General features: G+C 43.4%; 1 protein-coding gene across 9 annotated transcripts in view; it reads left to right on the top strand.

Moving 5' to 3' along the window:
• Positions 1–17,784, top strand: part of MTCL1 (microtubule crosslinking factor 1) — a 123,873-nt gene extending 106,089 nt beyond the window's left edge. For 6 of the 9 annotated variants that reach the window (XM_019712599.3, XM_088797903.1, XM_074340352.2 and 3 more), the window contains 4 exons: positions 4,608–4,904; positions 6,654–6,685; positions 9,748–11,287; positions 16,604–17,784. In XM_019712599.3, coding sequence (XP_019568158.3) covers positions 4,608–4,904; positions 6,654–6,685; positions 9,748–11,287; positions 16,604–16,798 — 2,064 coding nt within the window. In that variant the 3' untranslated portion in view covers positions 16,799–17,784. Of the gene's footprint in view, positions 1–4,607; positions 4,905–6,653; positions 6,686–9,747; positions 11,288–14,033; positions 14,091–16,603 lie in introns of all 9 variants that reach the window. The other 3 variants (XM_019712601.3, XM_019712600.3, XM_074340356.2) reach the window with 1 other exon arrangement.
• The last annotated feature ends 4,453 nt before the right edge of the window (positions 17,785–22,237 follow it).

Here is a 22,237-nt window from a genome sequence, read left to right as displayed (position 1 = left end):
AAGGAATTTAAATACTAAACTTGAAAGATGAGGTTATTTCAGGTCTTGTAAAGTGATTTCTGCCAAAAAGCAAATTAACTTTTAAGTTTGCCACTAAAGACGTGGTCACAGTGACTGCTCCAGCTTGAATGGAATTTTTGTCCATTAGTAAAGAAATTGCTGAATTAAGTTAGAAGTCAGGCTATTTGCACCTGCTGTGGATATTGCTGAGCTGTAATTAGATAGAACCATAGTCAGGGGAGGTAGCTGGTAACTCATTGTCTTCAGCTAAACAAACCATTGAAAAACTCAGATGTATTCAGGAGATGAGGGGAGTTGTTTTTCTACTGCCCAGATCATCATTCTCTGCATTGCGTCAGATTTAGCAGTTTACATAGCTGTGGTTTTGCCTGAATGATGCACAGATTACATTTTCACATTAAATTGATGAAGATTTAGAATTCCTCCCTGGCCAGATATTTACATAGCATGCATACCTTTTATTTTTTCAGCCGTCACACTTATTAATTCATGAGGCCTCTAGGAAATGTATTAATCAATAAGAAACTGAGTTCAGGGAAAATAACCTCATTACTCTGTTACAAATACCCATACTGCCTGCATTTATGTGGGAGCCCTTTGAAAAATGTGCTCCGTTATCCTCAGACATGGTGCCTGTGTTATGCAGATACAGAGGCAAAGGTTAGTTTCTGCAAACCCTAGGGGAGTGAGAGAGGGAGAATGAACTAAGAGACCTGGAGCCTTTTTTGCTCAGAAAGCATTGAGAAGAAGGAAGTGCACTGCAGAGAAAGGAGCTGAAGCTCTTCCTAGGCTGAATTACACTCACACTCACATAACTAAGTCACTGTATTGATATTTGATATGGCTCATTTCAAAATTCCCTAAAATCTATCAAAGGAAAATTGCCCACTTCCTATATGGCCGAGAAATACCAGAGTTGAGGAGAATCTTCTGTGTTAAATCCTCTGTGTGCCTGTGATCCGTTGTTCAGTGGATACTGTAGGGGCAAACGATGATGTATTCTTATGAAATGGTGACAGATTTATTATATCCAACTTTAGCTAACCAGTATCACAGTATCACGGTAACTCTAGGCACCTTGTTACCAGGGAGGTTCCCTCTTGGCCAGCTTCCCTCCAGGATCTCAGTTTGTCTGTCCCTCCCGTACCCCAGCAATGCCATCATGATCTATGTCCTTTTGGTTCCCCTTTGCCTGTTAGCCATAGGCTTGTTGGTCTTGTCACAACTTCATTTTGGAAGATATACCTTGGATATAAATTAAGCAAGTCTTTTAGTTTTTTGTTTGTTTGTGTTTTTTTCCTTTTGAAAATGAGGATTTTCTAGTAAAGAGAAAATTGGTAAGACATCCAATGATATTCATCTTTCGAAGAGTTGAAGACTGAGGGATGAACAGTTGCCTCCATAGTTTTGAAAGAAAAGAGGGGGAAGGAGCTGAACCCCATTTCTGCAACAATGCCACCAAAGTGACAGCCCCAGAATTCAGTCCTCCAGGTTAACATCTTTGAGCAGAATGAATTCCAGGCATTCATCTGTTCCTGAAATCTGTGCGTGTGTATCCCACAGGCTTTGTACAATGATTTCACTGCTGTTTTTAGAAGAGGATTTGTTGCCAGTGAATGATGCTTCAGATATGTAATGGTGGCTTTCAAAAGTAAATCTGGCCTTTTCCCCAAAATATTCAAGATTTTAAAAGAGGATTTTATAAATCTCAGTGCCCTATCCTGAAAATTAGGTAAAGCAGTTATAGGCATTCTCTGTGAAAGAGCAAATTGGCTAAAATGTGTATGTGTGTATAGAAATATTGTTTATCAGTTAGTGGGTTGCTCACTTATTTAACTTTTAGTTACACATTCCACAGATAAACAAGAATTATAGGTGAACATTCTTAATAATGTATACTCTTGATATGTGTCTACCTTAGTATGACAACCTAATACAGATGGTGAAAGAAGTAACACTAAATCCATTTTCCACTTTCAGAACACATGCTTCATACTTGTCGTGTCATTGAATTCCTACACAATTTCTGTGCCACGTGAGGCATTTTATATGATGAATGACTGTGGGAGTGTGGTTGAGGTCATATAACACATATCATCTATCTTATCAGCATCTCTTGTCTCAATCCAAATTTGATTGGGTCATAGTTAACTTTTATGGAGTCACACTAAATTTCTCCTTAGAATTGTTAAATTCCCAGTTAACGTATAGATGATAGTACTTGCAGCTCTAAAGAGCTGAAAGAAAGTTCCTGTATCATTCCATTCTCCTTCCAGTAACGTCCTTAGATCAATTGCCTCTACTATACAAAGGCCATTCTTTTAAAACCTGTTCACAAAGTGACCTTTTTTCTTTTGACCAGTTCAGATAAGGTGACACTCTTGAGGGTTTATTGTTTCCTGTATTATTTGAAATGCAAATCTTTTAAGTTTTCTATTTGCATTACAAGTTGTTCTGCTGCAGGATTCTAAGCACAGTAATTGCTGATGCCTGGTTTGAAATGATTCTCCTAGGAAACCCTATCCTTTTAAGGACCCATTATTCTATTACAACACCCCAGAGGCATCTTAGCAGCAGATACCTCCAGCTAAAACCCTTCCAGTTCATTTTTAGGAAACCTAACACTTACCAGCTTTAGTGTACATTGCTCCTGGCTGTGGGGGTTTATTTTTGAAATCCCACTTTACTGAGTTAGAACCTGCTTGTTCATCACACTCCTCTTTCATCATTCTTCCCCCTCTTCACACACACCCTCAGTGCACGTTTACTGTTTCAGATGTGATCTTCGCATTTTAATTCCTTGCCCAAAATAGCTCGGAGATGATCATGTGTTGAAACTAAATTGTGCTAACATGCATTAGATGAACATAATAAAAAGCATTTCTTTTTCTTTTTCTTTTTTAAAGAAAGCATGTAGCATCTTTAAGAGAACTGTAAAGAACTGTCATGGGGAGGGAGGGATAAAGAGAAGAGAGGGCGGAGCTAAAATCCAGAGTGACTTGCTTGTTCTCTAATTCAACTGTGATCCTGCCTCAAACTCAAACATTGAAGCTCTGGCTGCTTGAATCTCCATCTTTCTCGTAAAATGAAGATAATACTCTGATACTTTGGTTCCACCACCTCAGAAATTACTGAAAAATGAGTTAAAGTCTTTTATCCCCATTATTTCACGTGGCTTTGTTCCTGATACACAGACTACACTTATATCCAGTTTGTGAATGATTTAAATTGGGACACAAAGGTATTGTTTATGAAAGATGCTTTGTTAAAAAATAAACTAGTGTGCTTCCAAGGGAGTTTTAGAACTTCCTGACACCATCCCAGAACTTGAGGTTTAAAAATCTTTCTTCTGCTACCCCTTCAGGGCAAATCCAAATGTCACTTTAGTCATTCCAATAATTTACTTATTCAAAAGAGCAACCAATGTGTAGAGTGCATGAGCATGTCATCCATTGAAGACCCCATTAGGATATATAGGTGCAGATATCCTCAGCTCTCTCTCAATTGTGCTTTCTGTGCATGTTTTGATAGGGAGGCAGTGAGGAAAGCTCGGGAGACCTAGGGAAAGCCGTCCACTTGGGCTTCTTAACGAGCAAGAGTCTGCTCTCACACCATTCCCTGCCTGTCCGTTGGCTCCCTTCCTGAAGGGCCTCCATGTGGTTCTGTGGTGTATATAAGCAAAATGGTTATCAGTGTGTCCTGGAATCAGGCAGGCCAGAGGGAAGTCAGTGGTAGTTTCACTGACAAACAATGAGCTTCACAATATGTCCAGCCCCTGTAGCACCCCTTCAACCTAGAAGAGAGGTGTGCTATCCCCATTTACAGGTGAGGAGACTGAGTTGAGAAGAGTTATGGACTTTACACCTGCTAGCAAACCAGCAAGCCATGAAACAATGTTTCCAATTCAGGTCTTCCTAACACCAACACTTCTTGAGCTTAAGTCAGGCAAAAATAAAGTGTGTGTGTGTGTGTGTTTTCAGTCATATCAGATCTTTAATTACCTTTATAGTAAAGTTTTAATCATCTCAAGCAAACTATAAGTTGTTTTTGACACCCAGTGATTATAACCTAGTTTGATCACTCAGGTTATACATAGGGCCCATTCCACATGATTTGGAATTAGTGCTCTGGAATTAGTGCTGTGGAATTATGAAACTCTGCTGGTTAGGAAAATTAAATTCACCCTTAGAAGTTTGCTGTCACTGATGGTTTTCCATTGAGTGTTCCTTAAGTTCTGAAGGTAATTACAAAAGAGAGTTCTAAGTATGTCATTTAACAATGTATACTTTTATGTGAGTAGAGAACTCAAAATTATATACAATAACATACAGATTTTCGTCAGAAGGAGTTGGCTTGTGTCTGGTTAATGCATATTTTCAGTCCAGATAAAATTGTGAGTAAAAAAGAAAAACATCACATTTTTAATGTTGGGTTACATTTTGAATTTAAGGTCAGAATTTTAAGAACATTTACTTCTTTGAGATGTGAGCTGTGGAATTATAGATGAATCCATCTGTAATTATAAATTGTGGAGAGTGGTCTTAGGAGAGTAACAAAAAATTGTTTTCATTTTTAAAACCCTTAAGTTACAGAAAGAAAACAGTCCTCGGAGAGGTGGCAGTTTCCTCTGTGATCAAAACGAAGACAATACTCACCCTTTTGCCCTCCCTGGAAGCCCCCGAGTGCTCCATCCAGTGGGGATGTGGCCCTCCGCGGACGCAGACTCCACCCCATTTGCAGACCGACCGCTGTCCAAGCTGAAGGAATCGGACAGGTGCTCAGCCCGGGAGAACCTCTACTTGGACGCCCTGTCTCTGGATGATGAGCCAGAGGAGCCTCCGGCCCATGAACCCCAGAGGGAGTTCAGGAACTGCCTCCCTGAGGTCGGCCTGGGTTTTTGGGTCCAGTTAATTACTACAGAACCAATGGGTTGTTGGGAAATCGAGACATGTGTTTGGTAAGCTCCAGGGTAGGTGTAGAGCAAGGTTGAGTAAAAATGAAACCGTCACAATGCTAAGAGCTTTGCTTGGTGGTCTGACCCCAAACTCCTAGCATGTGCTGCAGTCAATTTCACTTTGCCACCTTTTCTTGGGTTTGGAAATACAGGGCTCGTGTCCTGTGTAAACAGAAAGGTCTCACAAATGGGCACATCCAGTGAAACACACAGGAGGAAACATCATTCTAGGAAGTGTAGATCTTCAACTTTTTAAACAATCATAACACAGTCTTCTCTGACCCTAGAAAACTTACTAATAACAACAAAAAATTCAGTTTTATAGAAAGTACCTCACATTTGCAAGGAACGAATGTCACCAAACAATGACATACCATAAATAACTCATTCTGTGAAAGGGAAAAAAACCCAACGTGTATTAACAATATATAAATTAGATCAGCAAATAGGTGAGCCAAACTCTGTGCTGAAATTTCCATAGCACAGCATTAGGTTTTTCTGGTTATGTCCTTTTTAAAAGCACGGTTTAAAAATGGATTTTAAGCATAATTATCTGTGAGTTAATTTAACAGTTGCTATACCTGTCGTTTAACCTGTCCTGAGTACTTAATAGACTTAGAAGAGTTCGCGCTAAATAGTGTTGAAATGTAGGGAAATTATATTAGGTTGGTGCAAAAGTAACTGCAGTTTTCGCAATTATTTTTAACCTTTTAAACTGCTATTTGCACCAACCTTCAGTCATGTGCCAGCAAGGTTTGGTGCCCTCTCTTTAGCGATTTGTACCCAGTTGATGTGACATCGCCAATATGCCACCCTGTTGGATCTGTTGTCAATCTCACATGATCCAGTTTCACAGCAGAGAGAAGGCAGCCAGGGATCAGGAGACGATTGGTGCCAGCTCTGCAGTGGCCTGGACCCCACACTGACCTGCATGGCAGAGACTTGGCCAAGCTCACTAAGTGGAAGCTCACCAGGCTGTTTACTGTACTGACGAATACATTTCTGTTACCGCCAAGAACTTGCAAGGATCCTTTCTCCTTCTTCAAGACCATGTCAGCGTGTGGGTGTTTTCTCAAGACAACCTGTGTTCATGTTGTTCTCTGCCAGCTTAGTTGTCATTCCTCATAAGCAGAAGTCACTGTAACTTGATCTCTGATTCCAAATGGCAATGTTTAAAACCAAGAAAGCGCTCAAGCCTAAGGATGTCACACCAACCTCTATAAGCGAGGCTTAGACCAAGGGACATCAGCCTGCTAACTCAGTCGGTCACCCTCATCTTTCCTTCTCCCACCTCCTTTCTGTCCCCCCCTCCCCACCACCACCATACACACATGACATCCAGGTCATTACAAAGCCAGGTTTGAAATTCATGCAGTCAGCAAAGTCCTTTGAGGAAGCCTCTTCTTCCATGACAAAGTTTATAGCCAGTTTTTCTCATTCCTATGGGCTCCTCCCTGGACTGCAGAAGCTCCAACCCGTCATCACACTGTGGATTCTGGTTTTATTATTGTACTTCAAAGGGGTGAAAGGCAGTAGCACTCGGAACCAAAACTAGGCTCCAAGTACATTTTCAATAGTGTTTTCCCAGGGCAGGAGTGCAAAACAAATCACTTGCACACTAAAGGCTCCATAAACAACCAATATTAACTGACTCAGAGAAACTTGTTTCTTCTTATAGGAAGAAGAAAATCACAAGGGAAATCTTCAAAGGTAAGTAAGATTGATGAGAACAATAGTAGACACCTGAAATAAAATCCTTTTTGTCATGGCGGTCTATTGTAACACTCTTCAAAATGACTTCTTCAAGTAAGACTTCTGAATAAGTAGTTGCTTTATTATTTTTATTTCATAAATATGGTATTTTCCAAAATTAGCAACAAAAACTCCATAGACATGCGGTGTTCATGTGTGTATTAGTGTTAAGGTAAGAACTTTGCAGTTGTAGTTGTGTGTTGTGTATATAAAGGAATAATTGTCTTAAATGGTTTTTTGGTTTCTGGAAAGTCCATGGAAACCCCTCTCTTCTAACGTAAAGTCTGAAAAAACTCCGTCTTGATAGGCTGTGAGACATTTTATATACTGTACATTTAAAAGCTCTACTAGAGGATTTATTAAAATATTTCCCAGAAACAATCCTTGAAGTAGATATAAAGTACTTGATGTCGTCGATGTTAGTAATCATATATTTTAGGTCATCTGTATGACGGGACGTTTCTAAAAAGACACATATAAGCAAATTTATTTAAATTTAAACATTAAAAATACACAACTGAGAGGTAAGTACAGAGATTTCCCATACCCTCCTCCCCCGACCCCCACACACAGCCTTTTTCTTTATAGATGAATATGTACTATTTCCACTACATACATAAAATTTCTCCTCTGGCCCATTTGATATTTTCAGATCTCCTTATCCCTGGTTTTTCTATGAACTTTGAGTACGTGAATTACCCTCTCCTTCCCATTTTGCCCTTTATCAGATTCACCCAAAACCTAGAATTGCCTATGGTACATTTCTGTCCTTCAAGCTCTGTCTTGTCTGGTCATTCTCAGACTGTACAGGACAGCACTTGAGAGCTTGGGCTCAAGAGGCAAATGGGCTGGGTACAAATCCATTTTTGCCTCTTACTAGCCATGTGACTGGGTGAGTTATGTTACTGATTTGTGCATAAGTTTCCTCATCTGTACACAGGAGGTATTTAGGGTTTTTGTTTACCACCTACATGTATTAATACACGTAAAGCAATGACTGCACAGAATAAGCAGCAAGCAAAGTTTAGCTATCATTATGTCCTCCGCTTTTCTTCCTTTCTTAGCAGAGCTACTCCATGCACTGTAGCTACAGCTGTTTATTATCTTAATTGCTTCTGTTAATTTCAAAAGTAATCCATGGTTGTAAAATTTAAACAATATCAAAATGTCCAAAGTAAGAAAGTACATGTGTCCTCCCCATCATTTCCTTTTCCTTCTAGCTTCATGCAGTTTCGTGTGTTCTCTCCCTACTTTCTTATATGTATCTTGATGTACCCACACATGTTTCAAATGCATCCTGGTTTTTGTAGTTCTGTTTCACTTCGGATGCTGCTAAGGTTGATGTGTTTCCTTTCTCTGTCCACATTGTCTCTGTTCCACTATATCCATCCAAACTCTGAAGGCAAAAGTCCCCACACAGATGCCACTGATTTAACTCTGTGAGTAGATCCTCTATGAGCAGAAGCCGGGGTTAGATGAGCTACATACAGACAGTGTGGAAGGCTCAGGGCTTCGGTATCTGCAGAGCACTTGCAGCCCCCAGTAAACAGTGTTGTGAAGCTCATTGTTACTTCAGCAATTCCTTGACTGGACCAGAGACAAGAAGAGGAAAAATCACTCTTGTTGGAAAGCTTAAGACCTAGTGACAAATTGACCTATCCGTTTATTTCCAGCACTGGTGATAGCCAGCTTTCTGTTATTCAGGTGGCCACTGGACAGTTTGCAGCTTATTTCTAACAACAACAAAAAAGTACCACTGACTTTCGCCTCTAGTGAGAACTAACAAGGTGGGATGCCCCATGGCATTTGTAGCCTGCTCTTTTACCCCAGTGTGACAACCACCACGAGAGGATGTGCCCTGGGGTGAGGGCAAAGACAAACAGAGCTTTGCTGGTTCTGTGGGCCAGTCCATGTGATACACAGACCCCCAATTCTGGCCTCACCATCATTAATGGGTCCTATGGTGGAGTGGCCCATGGACTCCATCTGGGACCCCTTCAGCAGGGTCTGGGCTGGTCTAGAACCCTAGGTATTCTCAAGCCTGTGTTTGGGGGGTGGGAAGATATTAATATGTCCTATGAGAAGGTGGTCTCGTTGCAGAGACAGTGAGTCTGCATACACCTCACCTCCCCGACACCCTATCTGGAGGGATTCCAGGCCAGCGGGTCCAGGGCCTGAACCGCCAGGCATGGCCAGCCGCAAGCCTCCTTCCTGACCACTGCTTCTTTGCCCTGGGTGGGCTGACAAGCTGCCCGAGCACTCCAGTAAACTTCCTGTCTTAGCATGTCAGAATCCCCAGCCTGCCCACCCCTACAGGAGGTAGTAAATTCATGTCAAATAGAAACATATCAAGTTAAAGTGCTAATAGGTTGAGGAATCTATATCCAAATCCACGTCTATCAGGCAGCAGCTTACCCAAACTGGCTGTTGCTTTAGCTCACCTGTCATCACCCTTCATTGTGTACATGTGTGCTACGGAAGTCTTCCTCTTGTCCGGGAACACAGGAGGAGCGAGAACAAAGAGAAACCTTGACTATAAAGAGAGGGAAAAGGAGAGCTGAGCCCCATTGGTGGATTTGGGCAGGGCCAGATGGAATTGAAGGCACTGGTCAGTAGATGGAGAGGCCAGGCCACAGCTGGGTTTCCCTTCTTCCTGTGGAGCACCATAGGCTAAAACAAAACCATCCAAAGTAGGTCTAGAGCTTAGCTGTGACTGCCTGGTAGCCCCACCTTTCCACTTATTCCGACAGTGTTTGAGGGTTGGCTGTATTATATTCTGACCAATTCAAAGCCCCTGGAACAATTCTAGAGCAATGAAACATCCATTAAACATCCACAGAGTCAGCTCAGAAGTAGAGAACGTCAAGCAACTGGAAAGTGTTCTAACAGTTCAGGTGGAGACTGACACAGACACTTCTTGTGTGGGCAGGACACGTGTTGCGCTGGGTCAGGGGTTCGCAGATCGGCGGGCTGTCTGGTTAATGGGCAGCTGACACTGTCTTTTCTCCCACTTTCCCCAGGGCAGTGTCTGTGTCCTCCATGTCTGAGTTCCAGCGCTTGATGGACGTCTCTCCCTTCCTGCCGGAGAAAGGCCTGCCTGCTGCCAGCAGCAAGGAGGATGTCACTCCACCCCTGTCTCCTGATGACCTGAAGTACATTGAGGAGTACAACGGCAAGAGCTGGGATGAGAAGCCCCCGGGCCCCTGGGCAGACAGGACTGAGGGGGCGCAGGCAGGGAGCGATGCCAGTGCCGAGCCTTTCCCTGATTCCTCCTGGTACCTCACCACGAGCATCACCATGACCACGGACACCATGACCAGCCCAGAGCACTGCCAGAAGCAGCCCCTGCGCAGCCACGTTCGCACTGAGCCGACAGGGGTGCGGGTGCTGCACAGCCCGCCTGCGATCCGCAGGCTGGACAGTATCGTGGTGGCGGGCGGTGAGGGCTCGGGCCGGCCGGAGCCTGAGGGCCCGTTTTCTGCAAACAGAGCCAGAGGGGGCACAGGAGACACAAAAGGAGGCCCCTCAGAACACATGCTTAGCAGGTGGCCTTGTGGCCCCTCCAGGCACCCCCGAGACTATGGGGAGGGAGGGCTGCGCCCCCTCGATAGTGCTCTATGCACCCCCCTGGGTTTCACCTCCCCACTGCACAGCTTGGAGTTGTCCAAGAACATGAGTGACGATATGAAGGAGGTGGCCTTCTCCGTCAGGAGTGCCATCTGCTCTAGTTCCCCTGAACCCCCGGTCAAGGACATGGCCTGTCAGACCAATGGGTCCCGGACGACTGGGACGCAGACTGTCCAGACTATCAGCGTCGGCCTGCAGACCGAAGCCCTGCGTAGCAGTGCCATCACCAGCAGCCCCCACAAGTGTCTCACACCAAAGGCGGGGGGTGGTGCCACGCCCGCATCGTCTCCATCCCGTGGCCTTAGGAGCAGGCAGGTGGCCCCCGCCATTGAGAAGGTGCAGGCCAAGTTTGAACGCACATGCTGCTCCCCTAAGTATGGGTCTCCCAAGCTGCAGAGGAAGCCCCTCTCCAAAGCTGACCAGCCAAATAACAGGACCTCCCCAGGGCTGGCCCAGAAGGGGTGCAGCGAGTCAGCCTGGGCCCGTTCCACCACCACGCGCGAGAGCCCTGTGCACACCGCCATCAATGACGGCCTCTCCAGCCTCTTCAACATCATCGACCACAGCCCCGTGGTGCAGGACCCCTTCCAGAAGGGGATGCGGGCTGGGAGTCGGTCTCGCTCGGCAGAACCCCGGCCAGAGCTGGGTCCAGGCCAGGACACTGGCCCCAGTTCCCGGGGACGGTCACCCAGCCCCATTGGGGTTGGCTCAGAGACGTGTAGGGAGGAAGGGGGAGAGGACACACCTGTGAGGCAGGACTTATCTGCTCCCCCTGGCTACACGCTCACAGAGAATGTAGCCCGAATCCTCAACAAGAAGCTGTTGGAGCATGCCTTAAAGGAGGAGAGGAGGCAGGCCCCCCAGGGCCTCCCAAGTCTCAACAGTGACAGCCACATGGGAGAAACAGCCAAAGCTGAATCAGGGTCCATTGAGGTAATGAAGGTTGAGTATTCCACACCCTCTTCTACCAGCTCTTCCATTTAAATTTTGGGAAAACAAGTTTGAACCTGGGATTGTCCTAGGTCAAGAATCCTGATTTCAAGAATCCTGGTCCATAATATGTTCTTGTGATCTGGGGAGATACCAGGTTTATAGGAGAATGGAATAGGCAGAGACACAAACCTTCTCTACTCTAAGTGATTGATGCTCATGTGTTTATCTGGGCTTTTCACTTGGAGTCATAATTTGACCTTTCTAGATGAATTTATGTCCTAGGAATGTATGTGTGAAGTATGTAAGAGTTGTGTCAGGGCTTTCTGCGTGCTCCAGATCTTTCTGTGTGACAACACAAGAGGTATGCTGGAGAGGGTTTGAGAGTATGGATTCTAGAACATCTCTCATGAGGAACTACAAGAACAGCTGGATTCCAGTGTTGGCTTCAGTGCAAAGTAGTAGTCTTACATCTCACAAATCATGTACTATCTCTTTGTCCATGAATCCCCCTAACAATAAAACCAAGTGAGGCAAATAGATACAATTGAAATCTTGCCTCCATACAATGTGATTGTTATTATTTCCCTCACACATCACATATTATCACATTGCATATGACCTCACGTATTATCACATTATTATTATGTGATTATTTCTATATCCCCCCTTAACATTATTCTCAAATCAGTCAACCTTGAATTCTGTTCTGCTGCATATCCACACATGGTGTAGTTGTACCATACCACTTTAAAAGACAGTCCCCATTTCCACTTCAAGAATGACCAAAAAAATAATAATAATAAGTGCCCAATGATAATGTGGGGGGTGATACTGGCCTCACTGTTCACATGGTGCTGAGGACATGGTCCCCAGCCAGCCCTTGGTCAGTCACTGTTCAGGAGTGATCCCACGTGTAGACTTGAGAATGAGCCCTGACCCACCAGTAGCCCAGATGGACAAAGTCCACACCAGTGGGATCCAGATACCCACACGCATTCTCCAAGGGCAGCCCAAGCAGATGACAAGGGTCAGAGAAAAGGAGGAGCACTCCCTGAGCTGCCCCTGCTTTCCCACCCACCATGGACTTCACAAGTGAGGAGAAGAGGAAGATGTAATTCCACCTTCTGCCCCACATTTCCCACAGTGGGAGCAATGAGAGTCAGGTTCCCAGTCTAACCCACCAAGGGTATTTAACTCAAAATACAAAGTTTAAATCTGGACTAGACCATGTGAAGTTGCCAGTGACCTACGGAAGCGTCGATGCCATGTGGTTCAACCTAACTTGACAGCATGGCCCACGTGTTCTGAAGATGCGAGTCTGTGATTGAGTGGTTTACATGCTCTGAAAAGGACAAATCCCATGATTGAGTGTTCTCAGGTGACAGATGGGCTCTTCTGCGGGCTTCTGTTATGCCCATCCCTCCGGAGCCCTCAGGTAAGTGAGTTTCTGCGGCGGAGGGTCTATTTGTGTGAAGGCCCTGCCTTTCCAGGGCTCTGGAGCAATCAGCTGAAATCAGGGCTTTGTCCAAAGCATTACCTGGCTGTGTCTGTAGTGCCCATTTATATTACAGACTAAATAGGAATTAAATTTTAGGAACCAAAAAATGCTTTGTTACTAACAGTGAATGCTCCAAGCAATCTATGGTGATATAAAGAAAATGATGTAATGACTGAAGCACAGCTCTAAGGCCTGAACATGGTTTTATCAGTACAAAGCTGTACACTGCCCCCTTTGGTCCTTTCTAAAGTGTCTATTTAGATTTCCTTCTTACTTAGTGTGTTTGCTACCACGAGACACAATTTGCGACTTTGAGGAAAGCATAGCACAGTTTCAGGGGTTCAGAACCTGCATGGAGCACTCCCTGGCACTGTTCAAATGTCATGGGTTCTTTTTTTTCCCTTTTTTTGTTGGATCTGCTTGTTCTAGATTCCCATATAATTATTCCTTGTCTGAATTGATTTACTGTATTAGGCCCATTGGAGAGCCCTTCTAATCACTCCATAAATTATGCAGTAGTTCTAGGTTTTCATTCCAAAGTCACTAGAACTAAATCTGATTTCCCGACCTGCTCTGAGCACCTTGTGTGGCCTCTAGCCCTGAATGTTCAGTGGGAAACGTAGACATTGGTGACACAGGGAACCTGGCTAGGACTGTGCATAACAGGAAAGCTCCCTTTCTCCCCTCACTCTCACCTTGCAAGCTACTTACTCTGTTTCTCTTGAAGCCATAGCACCAATGCAGTAATGCAGAGAGAAGCTGCAAGAAGGAGTTCTGGTGTGAAGAGAATGAGAATGATCTGGAAATATAATGCTGTTCTTTCCTCCTGTGTCTAAGTGGAAATTGAGAGGGGAAATTTTTGGTATGGGCAGCGGTTGTTTGATCATTGTAACTATATCAAATCTGGCTGTTCTATGCTCTCTGTTTCAAATACAAGAGTCCTGTGACTTCCATCTCTCCGTGTGCCAAAAGGTGTTTGAAATGTTAAAAACCAAAGAGCTACTCAGGGAGAAATAGAAACCAGCAGGGAGAGGCCTGTTGCTGTTCTGCAGTGAGGGTCCCTCCTTCCTCTGGACTGAGGCAGAGGAGAGATCTGTGTGCACATGCCGCTTCTGTGGGACCCCACAGTTCCAACACCTGTCCCTGGAGCTGGCACCCTGCTTATAGACGTTAAGTCTTTACTGTTCTTTTTTAAAAAATACTTTCCAACCTACTTGCTTTTCTTTTCTTTCTGTCTGTTCTGTACAGAACCAAACTGTCTTACTAACTGCCCCCTGGGGACTCTAGCCCTGCCTGCCTCATGCCGTAAGTGCTTTCTTCCTTCTTTCCAAACATTCTGAAGAGGTCATTTGTGTAACTTGGGGTTGGCATCTGACACTAAGAAACAAGGCAGAATCATCCCAGATCGATCTGCTCCCTAGTGGCAGCTGCCAGCACTGGTCCGGGGGCCGCCTGGATAATCCCACTTGCCGAGTCCTGACGGCTCCATGTAAAGAAAGACTTTCAAGTTATAGAGATCCTGCCGAGATTTCCGCTTCCTTGTGCAGTTTGCAGCCAGTATGCTTTCAGAGGGGTAAAGGGACATTGACCAGGAGAGGGGACTGTCTCTGGCACAGACTACCAGAGCCAAGCATTTTGCCAGTCAGCCAGGACCTGCAACCAGTATTTGGTAGCATGTGTGCACTACCACATGCTGTAATGAGGTGTGACCATAATGCGATGAGGCGCCTCTCTTTTTTCTAACCACAGCAGAAAGAATAAAAGCAAATGCATCTTGTCCTTCCAAACATTGTAGGTGAACTAGTAGGTGCTCAATAAATATCTGTTGATTGAATAAACAATAAAACCATTCCTGCTCCAAAAAAGTATTCTCACAAATTGCCTTCAGAACCTAAATTGAGGCACATGAGAAAATACCAACCTTGTTTTTGATCAAGGATATGGTCAATCACCCACCTCATCTACTGGTCTTAACTCAAAGTGCTGAGTACCAAAATACAGTTGGCTCTCAAAGACTAAATAGGTGCTCCAATCGCACACTGCAGTGGCTTGTCAGAAAAGGACAGCACTATTTGCTTACGTGTGCTGGTGTGTTACTAAAGAAAAAGTGTTTTTCCTTGAACTCATGGTCTCAACATTTCTTCCTAGAGGAGACGAACAGATGCTAGTGAAGAGGTGGCACAAAAGTAATGGAAAGCCCATTCTCATCCAGCATCAGCCAGGTGGAAATGGGCTGCATGGTATTGAATAGACACATAGAAGCAGCCTCACTTGCGCACACACACACCTTACAATACCAGGAGCAGTGACACCACAAGACAAAAAACAGTAGCAGATTTCCCAAACCATATGTTCCCTCACACCCTGGGCTGAGGTGCGGTGAGGACAGAGCTCACCGCTGTGTTAGTTCACATTTCAGCTGTTTCAAGTGCTGACGGTGTTTTCACAGATGAGGTGCCTCTGGTTGTCATGGTTATTAGCATAAGTGCTTTGCTGATGAAGGCTTCCCTGTTGTCATATAAAGTGCCAACCACAAAAGAGGCAGGGAACATTAAGAAGTAGTCTGCAGTGTTAATGCTCTTTTTCTGCTGACTCTACAGGGAGGCAGCCACCTCACTCCATCACTCTTCAGAATCATCACGTGTTCTGCCTTCCATCTTCTTCCTCCCTGGTCACATTGTTTGTCACATTGTCCTTCAACACAGCGGCTATCTCCTCCCTGCCGTTGCTCCCTGCTCCGCTGACTAAACATTCCTCATTCTGGTCTTTGCAATTGCTTGTCACCTCTCTTTAAATCCTCTCATCTACTTCCTGACTGACTCTGAGGATCTTTGCTCTGTGTCATCCTTCATTGCAGTGGTTTACCATCTCAGCTTTTTGTTGTCTGAGTGTCATTTGGGCAGTTCTACCCTGTAGAAATCATCATTTCCCCATGCTACAGCTTTTCACATTTCTCTGTGCCAGCAAATTCCAGGTTTGAGTGTCCTTTTTTCCTATTGTATAGACTGAGGACAAGTAGCTAAACATTTTTTAAAACCAAAAAATGAGCAGTGGCCCTTGAGAAGTATTATAGGTGATTTGTAGCATGGTTGAGTGTGTCTTGCATTATCTGTTCTCAGACGGTGTGGGATGTATGCAACACAAAAGCACAAGCGCACTCTGATTGCCCTTTTTAAAATGCCATTGCAAGGAAGAGTCATTAAAGAAAACTAGACCTAAATTAAAATTTCTGCCTGTGGCATTTTTTCCATGTTGTGGGAATTTGTTTAACCTACTGCCAGTCGTTTTGGAATAAACAGTAGCAGAGTTTAAGGTGAGTCTCATTGCTAACACAGCTGGATGAAATCATAGGTTTCTTCATGCCCCCCAAAAGACCAAGGCATAGGGAGACTGATCTCTTAGGACCTGTCACTGTTGCTAAAAACATCATTCAGGAGGGCCAAAATGATAGGATCAGCTGGGTCGGAATATGACCATGTGGCCTGTGTAGACCACACGTGGCCTGTGGCTCTCTCCACCTTCCATATGCTCCAGCGCAGGTCTGAAGGTGCTCTGTAAACATACCCATCTCATGCCATTGCCGTTTTTGATCCTAATTTGAAAATTTCACATTACTGTCGTCACTGATCATTCGTGTTGAATTCTTTACTTATCATTTTAAGTTATTCTCCATGAGCAGAATATAAATTAACATTCAGAAGTTGCCCCTGGTCTATTGCATTTAACTTGAGTCTGTCGAGAAGTGTGTTTGGGGTATATCATCCCCTGGAGGAACTGGCAGTCTGAGTAACCCTGTCTTTCTCTTTCCGGCTTTGAAGGAACTACCTTGTTCCGCACTAGCTCCATCCCTAGAACCCTGCTTCTCCAGGCCCGAGAGACCAGCAAACCGTCGCCCTCCATCCCGTTGGGCCCCATATTCCCCCACTGTCTCACCGGCTCAGTCACACGGAGACCCGACCTCCTTGGAGGAGCTTGGTGATGAAGAACTGCCTGGGGAGAAGCTACAGCTGTGACGTGATGCAAGTTTGCATGGATTATCACGGAATAATTCACTGTAATTTGCATAACCACACCATCATCATCAACCAAACTCCACCCCTAAGGAGAGATCCGGTTTTCCCAAGGTCAAAGAATGTTTTTAAAAAAACAGCTGCTGAATGTTCAACCTGTGAACCTGAGATGTTTCTAGAATGAAACAGTAAATGTGCCTGTAATAACTTAATTTTTTTCATAGCTCAGAAAACTATTTTTGTCTCCATCTTTTTTACACACAATATATTAAACAAAAAAGGTAAATAAGATATAAATTTAAAAAATAAAAGTTTTAAAGATGTACGTTTTAAGAGATTCTGAACACCGTCTCAATACTGACTGCCTCTCTGTTAAATTTGCACTGTTACATTTATTTTGGTTTATTTCCACGTTGAATTAGAGTGTTTTCAGTTAATTTTATTTTGTCAGTGTTTTTGGTTTTTCACAATTTTTGAAATGTTCAGACTGTCTGATTCAGTGAACTTTCTATATAGTGAAAAAGCCATGAAGCCAGTAGACAAGACAGATATCCTATGTACTGGAGGGGATACATGTCAGCATTTTGGAAACGGTACAGAGTCCTTAGCTGGGCTCACCAAATTCTCTGTATAATCCACATATTCTACTCTACTTGCACGTCTTCGGGTTCGAAGCACTGGGGTGCATGTACATACTGCTATTGTGGTCTTACCATCGCCTAAGTGTGAGTCGTCTGTCCCACTGTGATACATTGTGAAATCCCTCGTACTGTATTTTTGTTGTCTTATTGCATTGATGATACAACAGCAATGACATTTTTAAGTTATTGTTGGAAGATTAACTGGCAATATGCAGTGTTTACTCAAAATTTTCTGTTTAAGGAAAAAATACTACAAAAATCATGAGGATACCAAATTGAAACAAAGGATGGTGCCTCAGAGTCTGTATGAGACAATGATGAAGTAGAAATAAAGCCTTTACAAAATGACAGCCTGTTCCCGCCTCTTGTGTTTCATGCGCCCGTCATCTTTTCCTAAGGGCTCAAGTGGAAAGGCTGCAGCCAGGGGCAGGCGGGAAAGGGGAGATCTTTAAAAAGGCAACAGCTGTTGACATATCTAATTGGGAATGCACTGTGAATGCATGACTACGTTGCAGTTTCATTGTACTCCCTAAGAGTGTCCTGGGCTAGATAAAAAGCAACTTCGTATTGAAAAAGCCAAAACCGGTGGATGTGGGGGTGTGAGGAAACTGGCTATCCACAAATAAAAATGTGCCTGGCCTCTCCCTCTCCCTTCCTTTGGAAAGTGGGAGTGGCCAGTAACTCCAGAACAGACATTTTGCTCCCTGATACTGAGATATATTTGATAGAATAGGAGTCTATAAAGATGTGGTGCTGCCAAGAGCACATGAAGAACTATTTCAGGCTGAAGCTTCTAGCTTTAATGTTTCATTAACTCAACAATTTTCTTATCCAGATGGGTTAATGGAATATGTTCTATTCCGAGCATTACCACAGTTCCATCTTTAAATATTTTCCAAGAAATGGAAAGTAACTAGGATATAGAGACACTGGAACCCTGGTGCACTGTTCGTGGTAATGTAGAATGGTGCCACTGCTGTGGAAAACATGATAATTCCTTAAAAAGTTAAACAGAATTATCACATGATACAGCAATTCCATTTCTGGGTTATAGGCCTATGGGAATTAAAAGCTGGTACTTGAACATATATTTGTACACCCATGTTCATAACAACATTATTTACTATAGAGTGGAATCAACCCATGTCCATCAGTGAATGAATGGATAAACAAAATGTGGTCTATCCGTACACTGGAATGTTATTCAGCCTTCGAAAAGGAGATTCTGACACATGCTACAACATGAACGAACCTTGAGAACATTATGCTAAGTACAATAAGCCAGTAACAAAAATAACAATATTGTGAAATTCCACTTATATAAGGTACCTAAAGTAGTCAAATTCATAGATACAAAAGGTAAAATAGTGGTTACTAGGAGGTGGGGAGAGGGAAGAATGGGGTACAGAGTTTTTGTCTGGGAAGATGAAAAAGTTCTGGAAATGCATAGTGGTGATGGTTGTACAACAATATACGTGTACTTTATGCCACTGAACTCTACACTTAAAAATGATTAAAATGGTGAACATTATGTATATTTTACCACATAACAATGTTTTAAAGGAAAAAAACAAAACATTCCACTTAACCACCCTAGACAAAGCTACAAAACAACTATCAACAAATTGACAAATATTTTTGTGTGTGCCTACCCTGGACCCTCAGTAAATGCTGGAAGGTTTGCATTAATATCCATCCTTTCAGTTGGAAGCACCCAGCCAGCAGCAAGAAGGAAAGTTGTTGGCACTCATAACTGAAAAAGTGTTAGCGTCTCGCACGGTTACAATCCAGAGCCTCAAACAATGCCATCAGGACCCTGCTCTATCTCCTCTGTGGCTTTATTCTCAGACAGGCATCTCAAGAGTTGGCAATGATGGTCCCCAGCGGCTCCTATCAGTTTAGCAACTCCTAAAGAAAGAGTCTCTTACCAGTAATTCCCACAGAATCCTCAGGACTGATGAAGCTCATGCGTCTGCTTTAATTCACATGTCTCGCCCTGAGCCCACCGCTGACAGGCCCAGCAAAGGAAAACCAGGGAGCTGTTAGAATAGAGGGGAAAAGATGTGTGGGAGGCTGCTTATAGACTGTGCGGCACTCCAGGAATACAAGGACAAGGAGAGTTTCCGATCATCAGAGAGAACTTGCTATTTGGTTGGGGTGATGGAATTCCCAAACTCAAAAACAAAATGCAAAAAAGGTGTAGTGTAAATCCTAAGTTAAAGGACGAGTTGGACCTGGAAGGAAGAGCAGGATTTCAATGTGAAAGCAGGAAGAGGTGGTTGGATGGGAGAACCGAAATGTAGGAGCAGAGGTGTGAGTGGTGTGAGGAAGTGCTAATAAGTATATCTGACCAGGGCAGTGAGGTACTTGGGCTAGGAGTGGGACCTGCAGTGAGCAAAGCCACATCATACAGTGTCTGTGCTTTGAAAGCTGGTTTGGAACTTCTCCGACCACTCAATTTTCTAATATTTGAGCATATGTATTCTTCAGTCCATTTATTGTGGAACCACTCCAACTTTTGCAAAGGCAAGATGGTAGAATGAAATCATTTTCTACACTCCTGTCCAAATGAATGCTGAGACAGCTAAGTGGGTAATGCAGGGCTCAAGTCAGAGCAGCTGCATAGGGGATGGCCTACAAGAAATATCTGTTTATGTCTCCAGGAGCCGGCATTAATGTGCCGTTGCTTTAATGTCCTAAAGAGAGAAGCACGAGCAGATTCCTCAAACACAGCTAACAGCCCTTGCACACAGGGCTTGCCCTGCCCAATGGGTCATGGCCAGCACCAGAAGCCCAGAGGCATTTCTCATCAAACTGCAGTCAATCTGGACAGTAGCCACATTCCACCCTTTCCTTTTTCCTCCTTACGAGGAGGTTACATGTTACGTTAAGGTTTTCAATATTACGTGTCTTTTTTTAAAATAAGGCATATCGTAATTCTAAATTTTATTTAGTACATTTGTGTTGCACTCACCTTTTAAAATTAGGTTTGCTAGAGTTATGTGTACTTACTTTGTTCAAAAAGTAACTGAGAAGTACAACTATCTATTTTCTAATTAATTGATTTTTTTAAACTGTAGCAAAATACATATAACATAAAATTTATCATTTTAACCACTTTAAAGCATACAGTTCAGTGGCATTTAGTACAGTCACAGTGTTGTGCAATCATCACCACTGTCTAGTCCCAGAACATTTTCATCACCCTAAAAGGAAATATGCATCAAGCAGTCAATCCCTGGCAGTCACTACCCCAGCCCGTAGCACCCATGAATCTGTTTTCTGTCTCTATGGATTTGCTTATTCAGGATATTTCGTATAAATGGAATCACACAATATATGACCTTTTTTGGCTTCTTTCACTGGGCATAATGTTTTTGCAGTTCATCCATATTATAGCCTGTATCAGTACTTTATTCCTTTTATAGTTAAATAATATTCCACTGTGTGGATGTACTACATTTTGTTTATCCACTCATCAGTTGATGGTAACATGTTTATTGGTTACCTTAGACAGCCTTGAGCATTCCCCCAAAGGAGTGTCTGGATAATCAGGAGACTCATCAGTCAATCTACACAACTAAGGCACTTCGGTGTCTTTAAGTCTTAAAAATAGTTGTTTTAAGAGCCCATTAATACATGTGCTTGTCATGCTTTTCTTTGAATTGCATTTAGTCTTTTCAGCATCATTCTTTGAATGTGAGGTGCATTGGAAACCAGTATAGCAAGGAATCAAGCTGCGTCGTAAACAAGTTGGCTACTTGAATGAATTGGATGACACTGGGTCTTTAATACACTCTGAGTTATTAGAACCAGTGTGGCACTGAGAGTGGAAAAATCTGAATTTGTATCTTGGTTTGAACACTTAAAGTATGCAACCTTGGGCCATCTCTTTAAGACTAATTTGAAAAACAGCAACAAATAATACCTACTTCTCAGGCTTATAAGGATTAAGGTTTACTATGTATGTACTGTGTGCAAGATACTATGCTAAGACTTGCGAACACCAGAGAAGAACAGAAAAGATAAGCTCCCTGTTTTCCCAGACCTTTAAAAAAAACAAACCCGAACATTGTTTAAAAACAAAAATACAATGTTAAAAACCAAAAATTCAACCGAGTAAATTTTAAGATTTAATTGGCTGTATGGAATCACGAACCAGGCAGCATCCTGTCTAGCAAATGGAGCTCCAAAGGGCTGTACAAATGGACGGTTTTTAAAGACAGAAAGGGGGCAGAAAAAGGAAATTATTAGCATGAGACAGGTTAGCTAGGTAGACATGGAGGTCCCTGGTGGAATAAACCAAGACAGCCATATCCTGAAACTCCAGGTTTTGAAATCACTCCTTCGCTCCAGGACATACTGTAACAAGGCCTTGAGGTTAATCATAAAATTCCTTTTAGCCTGACAAACAGAGCAGATCTGATAGATAAGAGTGGGTTATTTAGCTAATTCCTTCAGGATGGGCAAGCAGAACAAACCTGGTAGACGAATCTCATTAGAAGGCGCCAGTTCCCTTCTTCATACAGTTCCCTTCTTCAAACAGCTCCCCTTCCCCAAGCAGTCAAGGGAAGGTATAAAAGTAAGAGCTTTTGTCTCAGTCACAGGGCACCCCCATTCGGTACCCCCTCATGCTCGGGAGCTCTGGCCCTTTGCTTTCAATAAACTATCCTCTCTTTAAAACTCTTTGCCTCTCCTGGGTCCGTGTTTCCATTCTTCGGTCTCACGAGACACAATCCCGACACTCATTCACTCACTCCAAAGTCCCCTACATCATTTGGGGACTCACAGAGGCATTGTC

The sequence above is a fragment of the Rhinolophus sinicus genome, chromosome 4, assembly GCF_057876585.1.
Source record: "Rhinolophus sinicus isolate RSI-liver-muscle chromosome 4, RSI-T2T, whole genome shotgun sequence".
In the NCBI taxonomy this organism is placed as follows: Eukaryota; Metazoa; Chordata; class Mammalia; order Chiroptera; family Rhinolophidae; genus Rhinolophus; species Rhinolophus sinicus.
This window is presented reverse-complemented; position numbering and strand designations above follow the sequence as displayed.